The sequence below is a fragment of the Lutra lutra genome, chromosome 14 (genome assembly GCF_902655055.1).
Source record: "Lutra lutra chromosome 14, mLutLut1.2, whole genome shotgun sequence".
Taxonomy (NCBI): Eukaryota; Metazoa; Chordata; class Mammalia; order Carnivora; family Mustelidae; genus Lutra; species Lutra lutra.
Window position 1 is genome coordinate 80,304,682 of NC_062291.1, and position 18,800 is coordinate 80,323,481.

The following is an 18,800-nucleotide window of genomic DNA, read 5'->3' on the forward strand; positions in this document are numbered from 1 at the left end:
CTTTACACAAACCCCATACTTCCACTCCTTCCGCAGAGGGAACCATAATCCTGACTCTGATGTGTGTGCTTCTTGTTCATGTTTTTAAACTTTTACTGCATCTCTGTGTCTCCCTAAGAATATATACTATCATTTGGTGTGTTTTTAAAGTATCCATAAATGCTATCATCCCAAACAAATCCTTTTGCAAATTGCTTTGTTAACTCAATATTATATTTTCAAGGTTTCTCCGTGTTGATATATGCAGCTCCCCAGCTCACTTTAAGTGCTCTACAATATTCTGTTGACTTATAGGGGAGGAAAAAATATTCTGCACTATACCCTCCTATGTTCTTGGCTCAGATCCCTCTGTCATAAAAGACAGATTAACAGGGGAGAAAAATACAAACAGAAATTTAGTAATCTGGGGTGCCTGGGTGGTTCAGTGGGTTAAGCCGCTGCCTTCAGCTCAGGTCATGATCTCAGGGTCCTGGGATCGAGTCCCGCATCGGGCTCTCTGCTCAGCAGGGAGCCTGCTTCCCTCTCTCTCTCTCTCTCTGCCTGCCTCTCTGTCTACTTGTGATCTCTCTCTGTCAAATAAATAAATAAAATCTTTAAAAAAAAAGAAATTTAGTAACCTGTATATCTTATGTATAAATGGGAGAAACCCAGGAAAATGGAGTGATTCTGAAATGGCCCAAGCCACCATCCCCTTAAATACTGTTACCAGTTAAATACAAAAGGTGGAGGGACGAACGGGAAGGGAGGTACAGTTATGGGAGATTGCCAGGAAAAGCACAGTAAATAAGGGTGGGGTGGTTATGCAGGTTTAAGTCCTTGCCTTTTCTAGGGATCTGGTCACCTGTTCTGGCACAGAGAGGAAGACATGCTTACACAGGGAGATTTCTCTTACACACGTAGAGCAGTAATACCTCCCACAGAAGTGTGACGTCTTCTCAGTTTCCAGAGCTGCCCTGCTGTTTCTTAAAAATAACCAGCTCGAGAAAATCCTTCTGTCAAACAGATGCATTTTTGCAGTGGCAAATTCTTCTCCTCTTCAGAATCCGTATACCACAACTTACGCATTCCTTTGTTGACAGAAATTGGATTTTTAATTTGTCACCTTTATAAATTTCACTGCATTGTTTGCAAGCATGTACTCATGCGTATGAACTAAAGGAGAATTGCTGGGCCTTGGTCTTGACTGTCACTTAAGTAGTGATTCTACCTGTTTTTACACTCAACCCGCAGAGCAGGAGAGTTTCTTCCCACTGAAGGAAAAATTATTCATGACCTGTGTTGAAGACGATAAGGAAGACTTGATTCAAGAAGGGACTTCTGCATGGAGATTTTGCAGTAGGGAGGTGAGATCAAGCTCAGTACCAAAGTACAACAAGGACAAATGGAGATTTCTAGCCAACAAGTTAGTGGATAGAAAGTCACTAAGAAGGAACGGCACGGCTAAGCTGGATTCTTGGGGGCGGGGGCGGTGGGGGGCGGGGCTGGGGACAGGCCACCCGAACACGGACCACCTTGGCATGAACATTATTACGAGTTAAAAGCAACCAAAACCCACCAGGTTCAGGAAAAGCTCTCTACCTCCCCCTCACCGGCCTGCTTGTACCAGGAAGAGAGCTATTAAGATTACATAGTAGAGTAACCTCTTGGGTGCCTGGCTGGCTACGTCAGTAGAGCATGTGACTCTTGGTCTTGGGGTCCTACATTGGGTGCAGAGCTCACAAGAAAAAAAAAAAGGATATCTTTTGTTTTCCAAACATCTTTCTCCTCCTTCCTGCTAATGGTCTTCTCCCCTTTGTACCCTCTGCCGTCTGCCCCCTCCGTAGCTCATAGAAACGCCATGTTGCCTGTCTTCGCAGTTTCCGTGTCTCTGTGGACTCCCTGGGCTTGTGCCATTCCTTTTATTTTCTCCTGTTAATCTGTCTCTTCTCAACTTGACTCTTGGTCCAGCTAGAAGGACCCTGAAGAGTAGAAAAAATCCTCCCTCACCAGCACTTGCTGGATTCATTCACACTCACCAGGATTCTTGCTGGAGGCAGACCGAGGGCTGGTGTTTTCATTAAGCTGACCCAGCAGGGTTCTTGCCAAAACTGAACTAAGCGGCCCAAGGGCACTGCCCAAGGACAGTGCCTAAGATCAGGGCCTAGTTAGAGAGACTCAGGAGCTGACTCACATTTGGTTTAGGGCGAGAGTCTTTGTCAGACATCCTCAGCACTCGGGGGTCAGGTGGTTGGGGCAAAGCTAGAGCAGGAGACAAAGACTGGCAGGAGAGAACGGGAAGAAAAGGAGAAGAGAGCATTTGGAAGGAGGAGGATGTGCCCACCTGAACTCCATCTGTGGAGAACAAGCAAGCCGGAGCCCGAAAAGCATGGAGAGCTGGTGGAGACCCTGCGGAGAGGGTGCTGGTGACTGGTGGGAGGCACTCAGGAGGCCAAGAGGGCAAGGAAGGCACGGCTTCAGCAGTGTCTGCTCTGCAGGGGCGGAGGGAGAGGGCGGTACCCGAGGTGGAGGACGGTTGGAGGATGATTAACAGGCTAAGAATGTGAGCAGACCAAGGGGATGGCTGAGGGTCCTGCAAAGGTGAGAGGGGTGGGACACATAGGGAGCCAGAGGGACGGGTCTTTTTTTTTTTTTTTTTTTAAGATTTTATGTATTTGAGAGAGGAAGAGAGAGGGAAGAAGCAGGCTCCCCGCTGAGCAGGGATTCCCCAGTAGGACTCGATCCCAGGTACCCGAGATCATGATCTGAGCCCAAGGCAGACGCTTAACCAACCGAGTCCCCCAGGCTTCCGAGCACAGGCCTTTCTTAAGAGGAGGGACGTCATTTATATTGTCCCAGGAGGGGAGAAGGATGAGGACACCAAGTGGGTTTGGTGGCAGCAGGCTGAGGTCATTCCCATTTGTTGGCATTTATGTTTGCCATAGAAGGTGAGTCATTGGCTGACAGGGGTGAAGCTTTGGGGGGTTTGAGATCCTGTAATCATTTTAGAGAATGGGAAAGGGTGTAAGTGGAGGTCAGTGACTAAGAATTTATAGTTAAATGAGGCCACATAAGTGTCTGTGTCTCCTGACCATGTCCCGTATGTGGTCATGGCTAGAGTCACGATCGGAAGTGCAGTGAAACAGATTTGGGGAGAAGTTGATGGCAGAGGGGCAGCGCCAGGAATCTGGGAGCATGGAAGTGCTGGGTGGTGAGCGGGGGAGGTGGGCACACAGCTCTATGCCTTTGTCAAAACCCTTTAAAGCGTATGCCACAAAGAATCTATTTTATTTTATGTATAAAAGTAAAATCAAGCCAGATATAAGGGGGAAATGGAAAGCCACTATGGCTGATGACTCTTAACTGTATTATAGTTGTGATACTGAGATTTGTAAGAAATATATACTGGGTCTTCTTCAGGGTTCTTGGTTCACAGCTCCCAAAACCTTGGGAGTTTTCTGGGCAATAAGAGCAGAGAGCATCTTTTGTTAAAATATTTGGTTTCCTTTTTTTTTTTTTTTTTTTTTTTTTAAGATTTCTTTATTTGGGGAGGGGTGGGCAAAACAGGAAGGGACTGCAGAGGAAGAGGGAGAAGCAGGTTCCCTGCTAAGCAAGGAGCCCTACCTGGGGCTCCATCCCAAGACCCCAGGATCATCACCCAAGCTGAAGGCAGATGCTTCACGGACTGAGCCACCCAGGCACCCCAAAGCATTTGGTCTCTTGTTTGCAGTTCCTGAAGTCCTCTGAGAACCTTGAAGGTGAAATGGGTACCTTGTCGTTCATACCAGACCCCCTTCCAGTCACTTGAGTTTATGCTAATGAGGTGACCTCTGGACTGCAACTAAGGGTGGGGGCTGGGTGCTGGCAGCCAACCTCATGATCAGAGGACCTTTCAGTTTGACCCCCCAGCCTCCTGGGAAGGAAGAGGAGCTAACGGTTGGATTCCTTGCCGCCAGCCAGTGATGTAATCAATCTGGCCTCCATAATCTGTGGCCTCCATAAAAACCCACAGGGAGATGCTGGGAGAGGGGTGCCCGAGCCGACGGTATGGAAGCTCCACTCCCTGTCCCCCAACCTGGCCCTGTGCCTCTCTTCGCATGGCTGTTCCTGAGGCCTATCCTTTGATGATAAACCAGTAATCCAGCAAATAATCTTCTCAGTTCTATGAGCTTCTCTAGTAGACTGAACAAGACTACCCCCAAGGAGCAGGTAGTAGGAACCTGTAGTCTATAGCCCGTGGGTCTGAAGCATGGGGGGCAGCCTGGGCTTGCCACTGCGCTGTGAAGTGGACCAGGGACCCCTTGACCTGTGGGACCCGATGCCATCTCTAGGTAGATAGAGTCGGAATTGAGTTGAATGGAAGGACACCTGGCGGGTGTGGGAGAATAGATTGTTGGTGCAGGGGAGAGGGGAAACCCTACACATTACAGTTGGTCCCACAATTATCACAGGAGACACATCACCACACAAAGGGGGTAGGGAAGGAAGAAGGTACAGAAACAGTGTTTTGAACGAGTACCCCAAGGCCACAGATGAAAAGAGCTGTACATGAGCACCGCACCATAACAGGTATATCTGTTCTCAGAGCGGCACGGGTAGCACTGCTGAGACGGCTGTACGTGTGCCCAGCTTCGCACAGGGGAGTCATCCTAGATCGTGAGAGCCAAGCTTCTCACCACCAGAAAGTTACCAGTGAGGGGGCACCTGGGGGGCTCAGTCGGTGAAGCGTCTGCCTTCAGCTTAGGTTGTGATCCCAGCGTCCTGGGATCGAGCCCCACATCGGGCTCCTTGCTCAGCGGGGAGCCTGCTTCCTCCTCTCTCTCTGCCTGCCTCTCTGCCTGCTTGTAATCTCTGTCTGTCAAATAAATAAAATAAATAAAATCTTAAAAAAAATTTTTTTTTTAAAGTTACTAGTAAGAAAAGAAGACAAGATAACGTGAACTCTGGAGTGCTGGGATGGAATCAAAGGGGGAAAAAGACCACACCTTAGTGCACACATGCAGAAAAGAGACCCAGGAGGGCATATCTGGTAGGAATCCCTGAGAATAGGCATTTAAGGTGGAGCCCTCTGTGTTCTATCAGAACATTTCCTTTGGAAAAGTCTAAGAGGGACTTTGCAGGTCAGCAAACTTCTCTCCTGTGTCCTGTTTTACCTTTCGGGCATCGTAAAAGCCTGTAGACTTAAGGCACTCAAAGAATGTTTGGAAGGATATTCCATTATGCTGGGACATAATGGAGAAGGGTTATGACTCTCAACAGCTAAGCTTAATGAGTTTAGCAAAAAATTTACCAGAACATTCAGCAGTCCGGGGTTCTTTACCTTTTCGTGTGCCGTGGAGGAAAGGTATCCAGCAATATAGTGAAGTTTAATAGACCCTTTCTTAAAACGTTTTAAAAGGCATAAACTACGCAGGATTACAAAGGAACCCAGTTATAAAAAGCCATAAAAATGTTTTTAATTGCAATAATAGTAATAAGTAGAAATAAGTAAATAAGTAATAAGTAAAAGTGTTTCTTAAATAAGATCTGGTAACAGGTCAGTAGGTTTGAAGTCGGGAGGTGCCTCAGATCTGTGCACCAGCTGTTATTTGATATAAAAATACCTGTAATTTCTCTCCGTGACAGTCGCAGACAACATGTAACTTGGGGCCTCCGTTTCGCGACTGAATGATATGTTTGACTTAGGTTAGAGGTTAGTGAAATAAAGATATTATTTCCCCCACCCAAGTTCACAGGCTTCACTGTTCTGCCCACAGGAGTCTGCAGACCCCAGGTTTGATCATCAGTACTAGTAAGGGCAGCAGAACTCTGGTCCATTGAGTGAGAAACAGATCAGACTTGAGCTACAAGAAGTACTTGGCAAGGCATAAATAACTAGGATTCCACTCAAGTAGCGATTGCTGCTCTATACAAAAAAATGTGATGATGTGGTGCAAAGGGTTATAACTGTGGAAAATCATTTTGATGGAGTGGATCCCAGCGCTGCAGAGGCTGAGGTCAACACCGAGGGGCAGGGACGGTTGAAAATCATCATCGAAACCTCGGACTGTGGGTTTAAAGGCAAGGCAGGGAAATGTTTCCTTTATTAAAGACTGTCCTACTCCTTCAGCTCAGGTCATGATCTCGGGGTCCTGGGATCAAGCCTGGCATCGGGATCGGGCTCTCTGCTCAGCAGGGAGCCTGCTTCCCCCCTCTCTCCTGCCTGCCTCTCTGCCTACTTGATCTCTGTCAAATAAATAAATAAAATCTTTTAATTAAAAAAAAAAAGACTGTCCTACTAAAAGGAACATTTTTTTTTTCTGCCCAAAAGGATAGGACATAATGTTCAGTTGTAACGTTTGGTTAAAAGGGATCCCATCTTCTTAGGGTATAGTCGCTGTGTTATATGATGGCATCTTCAGTAAGCTCACCCCTGCCTCCGTACGCCGCTACCCACTTTGTAAAGCTCATTCACCTCTGTGGTCTCCTGAGTCTAAAATAATTCTTATGTGTCAGGGCACCTGGGTGGCTCAGTCAGTTAAGCATCCAGCTCTTGATTTCGGCTCGGGTCATGATCTCAGGGTTGTGAGATCGAGTCCCACCTCAGGCTCTACGCTCAGCGTGGAGTCCGCTTGGGCTTCTCTCTGCCTCTCTCTCTCTCTCTCTTTCTAAATGAATACATAAAATCTTTAAAAGAAATAAAGTAATCGTTATGTGTCGAACAGTCATACACAATTTTTAGACTAAGCAGTTTTTTAGCAATTTTTAGACTAAGCGGGTCACAGCTGTGTCAAGCAGGAACAGATGGGTATTATCGTAGTACCTGCTGGCTTCTCGGGTTTCTCCGTGGTGGGCTTTCTGTGAAACTCAGTACAAAGGTGATAGGTTGACTCAGAGAGACAAAGAACTCTGTAGGGGGGTCTCGTGAAGTAAATAATCTCCTCTAGAAAGAAGAATAGAGGGCAATGTGTTGGAGTTTTCAAATGTAACCGGCTAGTTTCCTGATCATTTTGTGGAGGAGATTAGTTGGCTCCTTGTCTCAGGAATTCCTAAGTCTGTTGAGGGCCCCATGCAGGACTCGCCCACCCACTGCTTCCTTCTCGTAATCCTCCCCCCGCCCCCCAGGCCCATCTGTCCTTGGTGCCTTCTGTACTGATCACATTCTGTCCTGATGGTTCTTAGCACCACTGCTCACCTCCTAAAGTCCTAAAGCCCCTCTGCACCTCCATTTCTTGCCTCCTTCCTCCTTACCCGTGGTTCTTCCATCTGTTCCGTCGGGGAGAAGACATTACTACCTTCCTTCCTTCTGGTCCAAAGTGTTCCTTGCCCAACTAGGTGTTTTAACAAGGTGAAAATGTTCCATGCAACTTTGCCCTGAACTATCTGCCTCCTACTTCTGCAAACAAAACAAAATTAATTACAAAATTGAGAGACACACATTTTTCTTCTAACTGGCCAGTGTTTGTTTTCGCTTCTGAATCTGGAGCAGAGTACACAGACTCCTGGGCGTATTAACCACAAAGATTGACTCAAGTGTGGGAAAGGTCAACAGCGGTTTCAGACATAGTGACTCTTGTTTTCTTTTGTTTTGTTTTTATCAATAAGCGTTTCCATGTGTAAGCAAACTATTGAGAAAAAATATATTGCAGTATACTGTTATATTTGCTTTTTTTTTTTACATGTATGGTTTTAATCCTGCAAAACTTGGCTTTACTTTTTGCCTGTACCATGAGTCTTATAGAATTCCCCCTGGTACCCTGTGCTCTCAGGCAGTTGTCAGATGCCCAGAATGTTTGTTTTGAAATCTTGTTGAATGAAAGGAAAGCATTGATTCTTTTTTTTCCAGCAGCTGTATTGAATTATAGTTTACATACTGCCAAATTCACTCTTTTAAAGTGTATGATGCAATGCTTTGCTGTTCGTTTACGGAATTGTAGAACCGTCTTCCCCCACCCTCCACCCCAGCATGAGGCTGGGTTTCTATCTCTGTGGGTTAGCCTTTTCCGAAAATTTATATAGATAGGATGCTATAAGATGTGATCTTTGGTAGCTGGTTTCTTTCACTTAGCCTGTTTTTAGTGAACCTACGAAGACTAATAGCTTATTTGTTTCCCCTGTAATAAAATTCTACAAAATAAAATTGGAAGAATACAGCAAGCATTTCAAATGGGATGGTTTCTTTTTTCAACGAGATGGGAGTAAATCCATTGTTTGAACCACAGTTGGCAGGTTTGAAGCATCAGGGACGTTGCAGCAGGGGGACACGCCCATGGCTGGAAGAGCCAGCCTTCCAGTTGGACTCTGCGGCGGCGGCTGGGCCTGCCTCCATTAGGACTGCCACCCCCGTGTTCTCCCAGGTCCGAGTAGAAAGTCATTACCATCTGCCAAGCTCTTGCTGTACGGCCGAGGCCTTACCAAACCCTTCACAGCATGGGTTATTGCATTAGTCCTCACAAGACTCAAGATGATTGTCTACACATTTCAGGGTAAGAAACAGACAGAGAGGTTTTACCTGAGGTTGAAATCATTGGTCCCAGTTCACTTGGCTGGTAAATACCAGATGCCCGATTGGAAACTAGTTCTTTCAGCCGGCAGAGCCTGTTTCCTTAGCCCTGATGCTGTACCTTCTCTTACTGATGAGAAGCTGAAACACAGAACTAGTCAGGAGAACCAGGAGAGCCCTGGTACCTGCAGCCACCCTGGACAGGTCAGGGCAGCTCCCACGCCCTCACCTGTTCCCGCGCCACTCGATGACGCTCTTTGCCATGGTCCCCCCCGTACTGTTGTTATATTCGGGTTCCCCTCCAAAGAAGTCCATGGAATGCGACATTTTGAGAATGAGTTCTGGGGCACCTGCGTGGCACAGTCGGTTGAGCCTCTGACTCATGATTTCGGCTCAGGTCACGGTCTCAGGGTTGGGGGATCGAGCCCCAAGTGGGGCTCTGTGCTCAGCACAGAGTCTGCTTAAGATTCTTTCTCTCACTCTGCCCCTCCCCCGCAATAAATAAATAAATCTTTAAAAAAAGAAAGAAAGAGTTCCACCTAGAAAGTTGTTTTCTCTTTTTTATTATTAATTTTTATTTATTGTGTTAGTCACCGTAGTGTACATCATTAGTTCTTAAAATAGTGTTCCAGGATTCATTGTTTGCATGTAACACCCAGTGCTCTGTGCAATCCGTGCCCTCCTTAATACCCACCACCGGGCTCACCCATCCACCCAGAACTTCATCCACCCAGAAGTTCTGTTTGCCAGAGGGTAAAAGGTAATACTCTGGGAAATTTGTTGAGTTAGAAGAGCTTACTGCTTGGATAAAGGACGTAATGTTAAAAAGGTATTGTGTTTTTGTTCACAAGACAGTGAATTTTAAAATGTGCCAGCTTCCGCTCCTCTTTTTTGGTGATACAAGAGGTAAGAAGGGGTTATAAAGTTAATTCCAAAGAAACCGATGTTCACGTACTTCTCTTGACTTTTGGTATGTGTGTGTCCCCTGTTCAATGGGACTGTTCCCACAGCTAAGAAGAAACTTCCCAACTTGCCTGTCTTCTTGGAAAAGTCCGCCTCATGTCCTAAAGTCTTCCCAGTCAGAAGCTCTCCTCAGTACAATAAACCCCGGGCTGTTCTGTGCTCCCCTGCAGATGTTTACAGATGAGGAGATGATGATAAAGGATGCTGGTGAGTACACGGCCCAGTGTGCCCTCCGGATCCCTCTGGTCACCAGTTGGGTCTGGTGTGAAATCCCATGGCGGGCCTAGGGGGTATGGTCACCTCAGTTTGTAAATGGAATTTTTTTACATGAATTTAAAAAAAAATTTTTTTTTTTTTTTAAAGTAAAACCTATCCTATTAAAAGAGTAAAGACTTATCAGTATTTTTCCCCCTACAGTTAAAAAATTTGCCCAGGAACGGGTTGCTCCTCTGGTTTCAACCATGGATGAGAATTCAAAAATGGACATATCGATAATACAAGGACTGTTTCAACAAGGGGTATATACTTTATAATTCTTCCCATTTCAAACTTTCCTGTAAGTACTGTCCAGCATTAAAATGTCTGCATGTGACTAAATTCAGGAACTGTAAGGACGGCTTAATGAACTCTTCATTTCCTAGTCAAAATTATCTGTGTTCTCTTTTAAGGATTTTTATTTTTTCTTTTTGAGAGAGAGAACATGAGCAGCAGGGAGGGGCAGAGAGGGAGAAGCAGGCTCCACTGAGCAGGAAGCCCGATGCGGGGCTCAATCCCAGGACCCCGAGACCCTGGAAGGCGGACACTCCACAGACTGAGCCACCCGGGTGCCCCTCTGTGTTCTCTTTTAGTTTGAGATCCTGGCTCAAAGTTTCTTTTAAATTGACTTAGCGTTTTGAGTTAGAAATACTGTGCTTTTTAATAAAAGGGCTTGGAAGCAAGAGTGAGTGATTTCTTTACACCTGTGGTCCCCAACCAGAGGCTGGTTTTGTCCCCCAAGAGACATCTGGCAGTCTCTGGAGACATATTTGGTGGTCACAACTGGGGGTGACACTGGCATCTGGTGGGGTAGAGGTCGGGGTCCTGCTAAGTGTACAGGACTGCCCCCCAACATAGGGTTGCCCCCCTCAACAACCACCAGGATTAAGAAGAGGATTTTAGGGAGACTTCACAGTAGACTCTGTATCCCACCCAAGTTCCTCTGCACACCACAAACCTAGAAGCGGAGGTGACCTCTGAATTCCACACCAACCAGGGACCCCGGCTTCCAGTGCCCGAAGACCCAGAGCCCTTGACTAGAAGCCCAGTCGACACCACGGGTGACAGTAGAGCCGCCCCAGTAGGTTAGCTGCATGGTGGCTGAAGGAGAACATTTTCAGAGTCACTGCCCTCACTCATCATCTCTCCCTCTCCATAGCCGTCGAGTGACGTTTCCCTTTCATTTTGAATATGGGATATCCCAGGGCGGGTAGTTCCTCTTCGGAGCCATGGGGTAAAATTTTCTCTGTCATCCTGCTGCAAAAATACCTCCTTTTCCACCCGACGGGAATAGTTTTTGCTTCGTCCTGTTTTGAAGAGACCGGCTTTGTGATATCCTGACTAGTCGTGATTTTTCCACCTTTTCTTAAGCAATGAAATGCTTGGGAACGTGGCGTCTTGTATGGAGCCCCAGGGTCGGTGGCATCTGGGGGTCCCGTTTCTCGGGCCGGCTTCATCTTCATCGTTGGCAGAGCCCCTGGGCTTAGGGTTCTGCCCGCTGAACCTCACTCTGCTGATGGGGCGGCTCCCTGGGGGCCGGGTGCTCTGAAGCCCACCAGCTGCCCTGGCTTAGGGGTCGCGCCAGCTGCAGTGTCCACTTGGTGGCACCTCCCACACCAGCTCTTCGCCGCCGCCTCCTGTCCCTGTGCGGTCCCCTGCTGTAGCAGTCGCCGACAAACACAGTCTTTCCCACGGAGGGAAAACCGGTGACTTTTTGGGAGAAGCAGTGTGGGGACAGCTCTTCGGCATCCTGATGATGGCAGCTTTGGACCGCCACCGCGCCCTCTTCCTTCGGCGTTTCCTCGTAGAACCTCATTCCTGGATCTCACCCCGGCCTTCCCCCTGCCTTCCCCTCTGCTGACCACGACCGCCAGGACCCAGACCCAGCTCGCTGTGATTCCAGAAGCGGCAGGGCAGAATAGAAAGCTGCATTATCCTTTTATCTGTGCACAGCTTTGGGGCATGAATTACACGTACACACGTGCTCTTTCTGAAATGGGGACTTTCTGGGAAAAACAGAACTGCGGGAGTTTCGCGCTCCAGACTTAGGAGTAGCTGCTGAATACTGAGACAGTCCTTGGAAAGCTTGGCCACATCTGGTCCTGTTCACCACGCCCCTTCCGCCTTGTCTGGTGGGGTTTGGGGAAACACCACCAGATGTCTGCTAACCACCTAGAATGTCCCAGAAGGCGCGATCCTTCAGTTGCCAGCTTGGCTGAAGGAGTCAAGGCAAGGGGCCTGGCTAGAAGGGATTGTGTCGTACTGCCTTCCTCCAGGTCCTTGCTGCAGGAGACACTTTCTCCTTCTTCCGCTCCATCATCCTTCAAGGCATTTTACAGATTCTTGTGTTTCAGATACCACAAGGAAACAAATGGCAGTTCTAGCTTGTAACCGCTTCCTTTTCAAAGAGGTACAGCTTCCACTATAGTTTTTGTTACTTACAAGATAATACAAAAGCCATACCAAATCAAAATAAAATGTACAAATAGGCTTTTTTTTTTAAGTTTTTATTTATTGATTTGACAGACAGAGATCACAAGTAGGCAGAGAGGCAGGCAGAGAGAGGGGGAAACAGGCTCCCTGCTGAGCAGAGAGCCCGATGCGGGGCTCGATCCCAGGACTCTGGGATCATGACCCGAGCTGAAGGCAGCGGCTTAACCCACTGAGCCACCTAGGCGCCCCTACATACAGAGTTTTAAAATTAGGAATTTAGGGGCACCTGGGTGGCTCAGTGGGTTAAGCCGCTGCCTTCGGCTCGGGTCATGATCCCAGGGTCCTGGGATCGAGTCGCCCATCGGGCTCTCTGCTCAGCAGGGAGCCTGCTTCCCTCTCTCTCTCCCTCTGCCTGCCTCTCTGTCTACTTGTGATCTCTCTCTGTCAAATAAATAAATAAAATCTTTAAAAAAATAAAATAAAATTAGGAATTTATATAGTTAAAATTTAATTTTGAACTTGTTCTTGCGAGAAATTTTCCCATATGAAAATTAGCTGTCTTGGAGCATCTGGGTGGCTCAGTGGGTAAAGTGTCTGCCTTTGGCTCAGGTCATGATCCCAGGGTCCTGAGATCAAGTCCCACATCCAGCTTCCTGCTCAGTGGGGAGTCTGCTTCTTCCTCTCCCTCTGCTGCTCCCCCTGTTAGTGCTCGCTCTCTCTCTTTCTCTCTGTCTCTCTCTCTGTGTCAAATAAATAAATAAAATATTTTTAAAAAAAGGAAATTAGCTTTCTTAATCTGTTTCCTTGTTTTTCCTTTCAGTTGATGGGTATTGAAATTGAAACAAAATATGGAGGAACAGGAGCTTCCTTTTTTTCCTCTATCCTAGCGATAGAGGAATTAGCCAAAGTCGATGCATCTGTGGCCTTGGTATGTGACATCCAGAACACAGTAATTAACAATCTGATTAGAAAATATGGAACAGAAGAACAAAAGGCTACCTATTTGACCAAGCTTGCGACAGAACAAGTGAGTCCATAGGAGTTGTTTAAATGAATCTGATCTCTATTAAACTTGGGACACCTCCAGCTGCAGTGTTGACTCTGCAATGTTGACAGCACGGTACCATTCAATAATCAAGCAATGCCCAGTAAGTTACTGCTACTAGGAAAATACACTCTGCCTCTTATTTCTGCTTGGAAATTCAGAGAATAATCAGCAGACAAAAAATATATATATATATATTTTTTTTTGGCCCCAGTTCTATTTCCTTCATACTTTGGTTGGTGGTTTCATTTACAGTGAGATGTCTAGAAAACTGCAATTATTAGAATGAATTTAATTAAATTTAACATTGAATCTGTGCACTTATATCTTTAAATCTTAGACAAGTACTAGGGTATATATTAGAAAATAACGCTTTGGAAATACAATTATGATTCTGATAAGTACAGGCTTTTAAAAGTGACTAAAGCTTTAAATGACACTTTATTTTACTAAAGTATTTGTTATGCACAGTACAGACACAGTTATTAACTTGGAATTTTTTCTGCTTGCATATGTAGGTTGGAAGTATCTGTCTTTCAGAGGCTGGAGCCGGTAGTGATTTATTTGCTTTAAAGACCAGAGCTGATAAAAAGGGAAACTATTACGTCATCAGTGGGTCAAAGATGTGGATCAGCAATTCAGAATATGCAGGGATCTTCCTGGTGATGGCAAACGTAAACCCTGACCTTGTAAGTTGGAAAGCAGGAATTTTCCCCCACCCCAGCCTCTTCTCTCCGTAGCTCTTTCCTGCCTGCATTTCCTTTTTACAGCTTTGTCTGAAAGTCCTCATTCTCCTCAGTACTGAAAAGTTAGATAACTGACATTTTTCAGCCTCTTATTTACTATTCTCCCCGAATATATACAGTTGATATGATTAGTAACTACACAGAGTCTGTTTATTAATTGCCACCAAATATGTTGTATCAGAAGCTAAACTTTCATTTTGTAGGATTTCACATTTTCTATTTGAGGATGAATGTAAGTACCTACTTACTACATTCGTTTTAAGAATATTTGGTTTAGTTGGAAAATAGATATATGACAAAAAGGTAAGTACATTTGATTGTCCTTTCTCTGACATAACATTTAATTGGATTAAATTTTGAAACTTTAACATACTTAACAAATGAAGTTTAAAACATGGAATGCTCATGATCACATGATACTTTAGTGTATCTTAATAATTTTAATAGCCATAATGCTTTCTGGAAAAGTAAAAGAAATTATAGACTTCTTAATTGAGAATCTAGTGTTTTCCAAGTTTCCTAATGCACGTGTTGCAGCTCTGAGCCCATTAATATTAATGCCAAAGTTCAGTTTTAGTTTTCTGTCAACTTTCAACTCTTGGAAACAAGGGATCTTATGAGTTCAAGTGTGGCAATAGCATTTTTTTTTTAATCAGCATTTTGAATCTTCTTTTTAGGGGTATAAAGGAATTACCTGCTTCTTAGTAGATCGTGACACTGAAGGCCTTCACATAGGGAAAGCAGAAAACAAAATGGGGATTAGAGCTTCTTCCACGTGCCCATTAACGTTTGAAAACGTCAAGGTGGGTATCTTAGAATTTCCAGCAAAAGACTGGCATGAAATAAGCTATGCATGGAACTGTAGATGCATGAGAAAAGGGTCACCTTATTGAGCACGTGTAGGACAACGTTCTTAGGTGAGCTCTTGACTAAACGTACTTTTCACAAGAGTTTAGGCAAAGAGGGGAACTTCTCTGCCTAGCAGCTGGCCGCAGAGCCAATGCTGAGGATTAATCCCGTTTATACTCTTTAATTTATATGCTTGTGAACCATTTATACTTTGTAAACTTGATACTGACTTCAAAGACAGACGTGTGGTGTGGGTGTGGGGATGTGCATGGGTGGTTCAGTGGTAGAACTCTCGCCTGCCACAAGGTGGGGATGTTGCTCAATGAGCCTGAGAACCGATGAGGCAGTGCCCCACAGTTTAGAGTGGAATCTGTTAAAAGTGAGGGAGAGAAATAAGAGGAGATCAGAGAGGGAGACAAACCATCAGAGACTCTTGGGGCACTTGGGTGGCTCAGTCGTTGAGCGTCTGCATTTGGCTCAGGTCATGATCTCGGGGTCCTGGGTTCCAGCCCCGCAGCATTGGGCTCCCTGCTCAGCAGGAAGCCTGCTTCTCCCTCTCCCCGTCCCCCTGCTTGTGTTCCCTCTCTCACTGTCTCTCTCTCTGTCAAATAAATAAAGTCTTAAAAAAAAAAAAACAACCATCAGAGACTCTTAACTCTAGGGAACAAACAGAGCTGCTGGAGGGGCGAGGGGTAGGGGAATGGGGTGACTGGGGGGTGGGCATGAAGGACGGCATGTAATGGAATGAGTGCTGGGTGTTACATGCAACTGATGAGTCACTGACCTCCATCTCTGAAACTAATAATGCAGTATATGTTAATTACATTGAATTTTTTTTTTAAAGCAAGAAAGAGAAGACTGCTAGAATGTTTATGCTTTAGAACTTGACATGGGTGGAACAGGTTGTGACAGGCTTTTTATCACTCGTATTACAACTTGATCCTTTGGTTCACGAGGGAGCGTGTGTGCGCGCACGGGCTGACTTTGCAGACGGATGGTCCAGCCTCACTAATTGCCCCAGACTGGCTTCCTTCCTGCCTGCCCTCTCTTTCTCTGTTCTGCCCACTCCCTCTCCTGAGGCTACAAAGCTAAATGGATTGTTTTATTGTTCCCAGTCTACATTTTTTTAAATTACGAATAAACATTTTAATCTGTTTCTTCTCTCCTTCCGCCCCTCCCTCATATGCTCAAGCGTGTGTGCGCGCGCTCACCTCAGGTGATTTTTACAGGGATGATAGTCGCCGCAGGAGAAAGGTTGGATACCCTTGATTTAGCCAAGTACTTACGTGTTTTGTGTAATTCCCAGTATGTCCTATCTCACCATAGCATACAGGTAGGAATTGGGGAAAGTGATTATTCATCTGATATTGATGGATTGTATGAGAGTCCCTTTTTCTAGATCCATTCATTTGTTCAACACGTGCCTGTGCTGGGCGCTAGCAGAAGCAATAGCAAACAGCACTGACGTGAGTCCTGTCCTCTCCAGAGCTTTGTGGGAAGCCGAGGAGGAGACAGAGACGAGGGGTACCCTTGGAGTTCACGAAGTCCTGGGCTAGAGTCCTGTCACACAAATTGGGGATGTTGTGTATATAAACCTGTGTAATCAAAACGAATTATGTAAAATTAAATGTAGAAATAACTGCACGTTTTTCCTTTCAGGTTCCAGAAGCCAATATCCTGGGACAAATTGGACAGGGCTATAAGTATGCCATAGGGAGTCTTAATGAAGGCAGAATAGGAATTGCTGCACAGGTTAGTCACATTTTAGCCAAATTGCTCGACTCTTCCACAGTGTGGGTCAATTAAAAGGTAGAAAGAAAAAGTGCAAAGGAAGGAAGAGAGGGAGGGAGGGAGGGAGGGTAAGGAAAACTGATGCATGTTGGAAGCTTGTGAACACAAGATGGCGCCCTTCCCTTCCGTGAGGGGAAGAAATGGCTTCTGACTGATTTCTTTCAGATCCTGGTTGGGTCAATTATGTAATGTCCTGTGAACCAAACAATGGCTCAGTGGTGACGCTTTTTCTGCTTTGAGAATGTTAAGTATTATCCAACACCTGGGTCGATAACTTCTTAAATATATTGTAAATTAAATGTGCCTTTAAAAAAATCGCCTTTTCAGTTTTTGAAGTTCATTCTAGAAGAAAATTTTTTTAATTAAGAATACCTGATATTCTGGGGCATCTGGGTGGCTCAGTGGGTTAAGCCTCTGCCTTCATCTCAGGTCATGATCCCAGGGTCCTGCGATCGAGCCCCGCATCAGGCTCTCTGCTCAGCAGAGAGCCTGATTCCTCCTCTCTCTCTCTCTGCCTGCTTCTCTGCCTATTTGTGATTTCTGTCTGTCAAATAAATTTAAAAAAAAAAAAGAATACCTGATATTCTGTGTAGTGAGGGTCTGTAATCTGTAAAGAATGAAAGATTTGCTGCTTAGCATTTTGCCTGTGAAAATCAGGCAATCTTGTGTTTGTGGTGCTTGAAATAAAATAGCCATAATTAAACAGATACATACGATGAGAACTATTCCATTTTTTTAACCAAATTTGCCCTTTCTAATGCACATTACATTGTTCTACGAAGTGAGATCAGTTGGTTTCTTGATTAACAAAATTAATAGCATCTGGTTTTATTGTAAATGTCATTTTGGGGGCGCCTGGCTGGCTCAGTCGGCGGAGCACGTGATTCTTGATCTTGGAGTTACAAGTTCAAGCCCCACATTGAACGTAGAGGTTACTTAAAAATAAAATCTTTTTTTAATGTCATTTGGTAGAATATATTTGTTTATTTTTAATCAACTAATATCCCAAATTAAAAAACTAACAGCATTTAGATTTTAAAGCCTTTGGTATAGTTAGATGTTGTAGTATCCCTCTAGATTTTTTTTCTGCTGCTGCTAATTTGCTAACAAAACATCCTTAGATCAAAACTTAACCCATGTTTCTCACAAAGCTAGATAATGAGAGAAATGGCTTATTTGTTCTTTTTAATGTTTTCCTGTGATTCAGTTTCATCAGATACAAAATTAAAAACTGTAGGACTGGATCTCCTTGTTCTCAGATATATAAATAATATAGATGTTCCGGTAGTAAAATACACAGCCTGGACTTTCATCTAATTACCCCAAGTTATCTTATAACCTAATTAAAAGTTAAGGTCAGGTAGTTACCATTTCTTGGTTAACATTGTGGATCCCTTTTAGAGAAAGAGTCACAAATAATAGCAAACTGAAGGTATCTGTCCTCGAAACTGCAGCCAAAGACCATTTAGTTTTTCATTACTGATAGTGAAAACTATCAATAATGTGACTGACAACGGGTCATTTTTAGGATATTATCCACACGCCATAAACATCAGTCCTGAGTTTGGTGACCTCATCTCAGCCCCAAGTGCAGTGGGTTGGTGCCTCACCGAAGTTTGGGTTTTGCGGGGGATGGTGTCCTTTAATCAGTTTTAGCTCGATATTCTGTTCTCCAGGAAATTCAAAACAAAAGGCTGAAGGAAAATGTGAATGAACACTGATGAAATCTTGATAAGTTTGTGGGCATTTCCCCCAAAGCTTTCACTGTTGATTTTTTCTTTTATTCTTTTTCTAAAACCCATATAGTTTGACATCATGCAGGACAGTGACTTCATGGCCACCTAGTGTTGGAAGGGAACAACCATTTCTGAGCTTGAAGGGTTCAGTAGGTCGGTTAGCAGTGAGACCGTTGAGCTGAGCTCACCAGCAGGCCTGACTGGTTCCCATGCAGAAGTCCCGTCTTTACTGGGTGCTCTCAGTGTAACCCTGCAGGAAACCGTTCAGGTCTGAAAACGCTGACGCCTCGGCCACTCACGCCCTCCACTCCAAACCTTCAGTCCTTAGACACCTCACGTCGCTTTTTTTTCTCAAGTTCCCACAGATGGACCTAATGTGTAGCTGGGGCTGGGAAACCCTGTTCTTTTATGTTCTAGTGCCCTTTCCCTGAAGCGTTTATTAATCCTGATAGTATGCAACACGGATAGGAAGATAAAAGGTTAGGAAGTGACCTTCCACACTGGCCTTCTAGAAAGACTAGAGG

At 45.1% G+C, this 18,800-nt stretch overlaps 1 protein-coding gene across 1 annotated transcript in view; it reads left to right on the top strand.

The window, feature by feature from the left end:
• ACADSB (acyl-CoA dehydrogenase short/branched chain) overlaps positions 1-18,800 on the top strand; it is a 38,189-nt gene that overhangs the window by 13,596 nt on the left and 5,793 nt on the right. The window contains exons 2-7 of the mRNA XM_047701773.1: positions 9,469-9,628; positions 9,839-9,939; positions 12,930-13,136; positions 13,673-13,843; positions 14,578-14,703; positions 16,409-16,501. Of these exons, the coding sequence (XP_047557729.1) occupies positions 9,469-9,628; positions 9,839-9,939; positions 12,930-13,136; positions 13,673-13,843; positions 14,578-14,703; positions 16,409-16,501 (858 nt within the window). The remainder of the gene's footprint in view (positions 1-9,468; positions 9,629-9,838; positions 9,940-12,929; positions 13,137-13,672; positions 13,844-14,577; positions 14,704-16,408; positions 16,502-18,800) is intronic.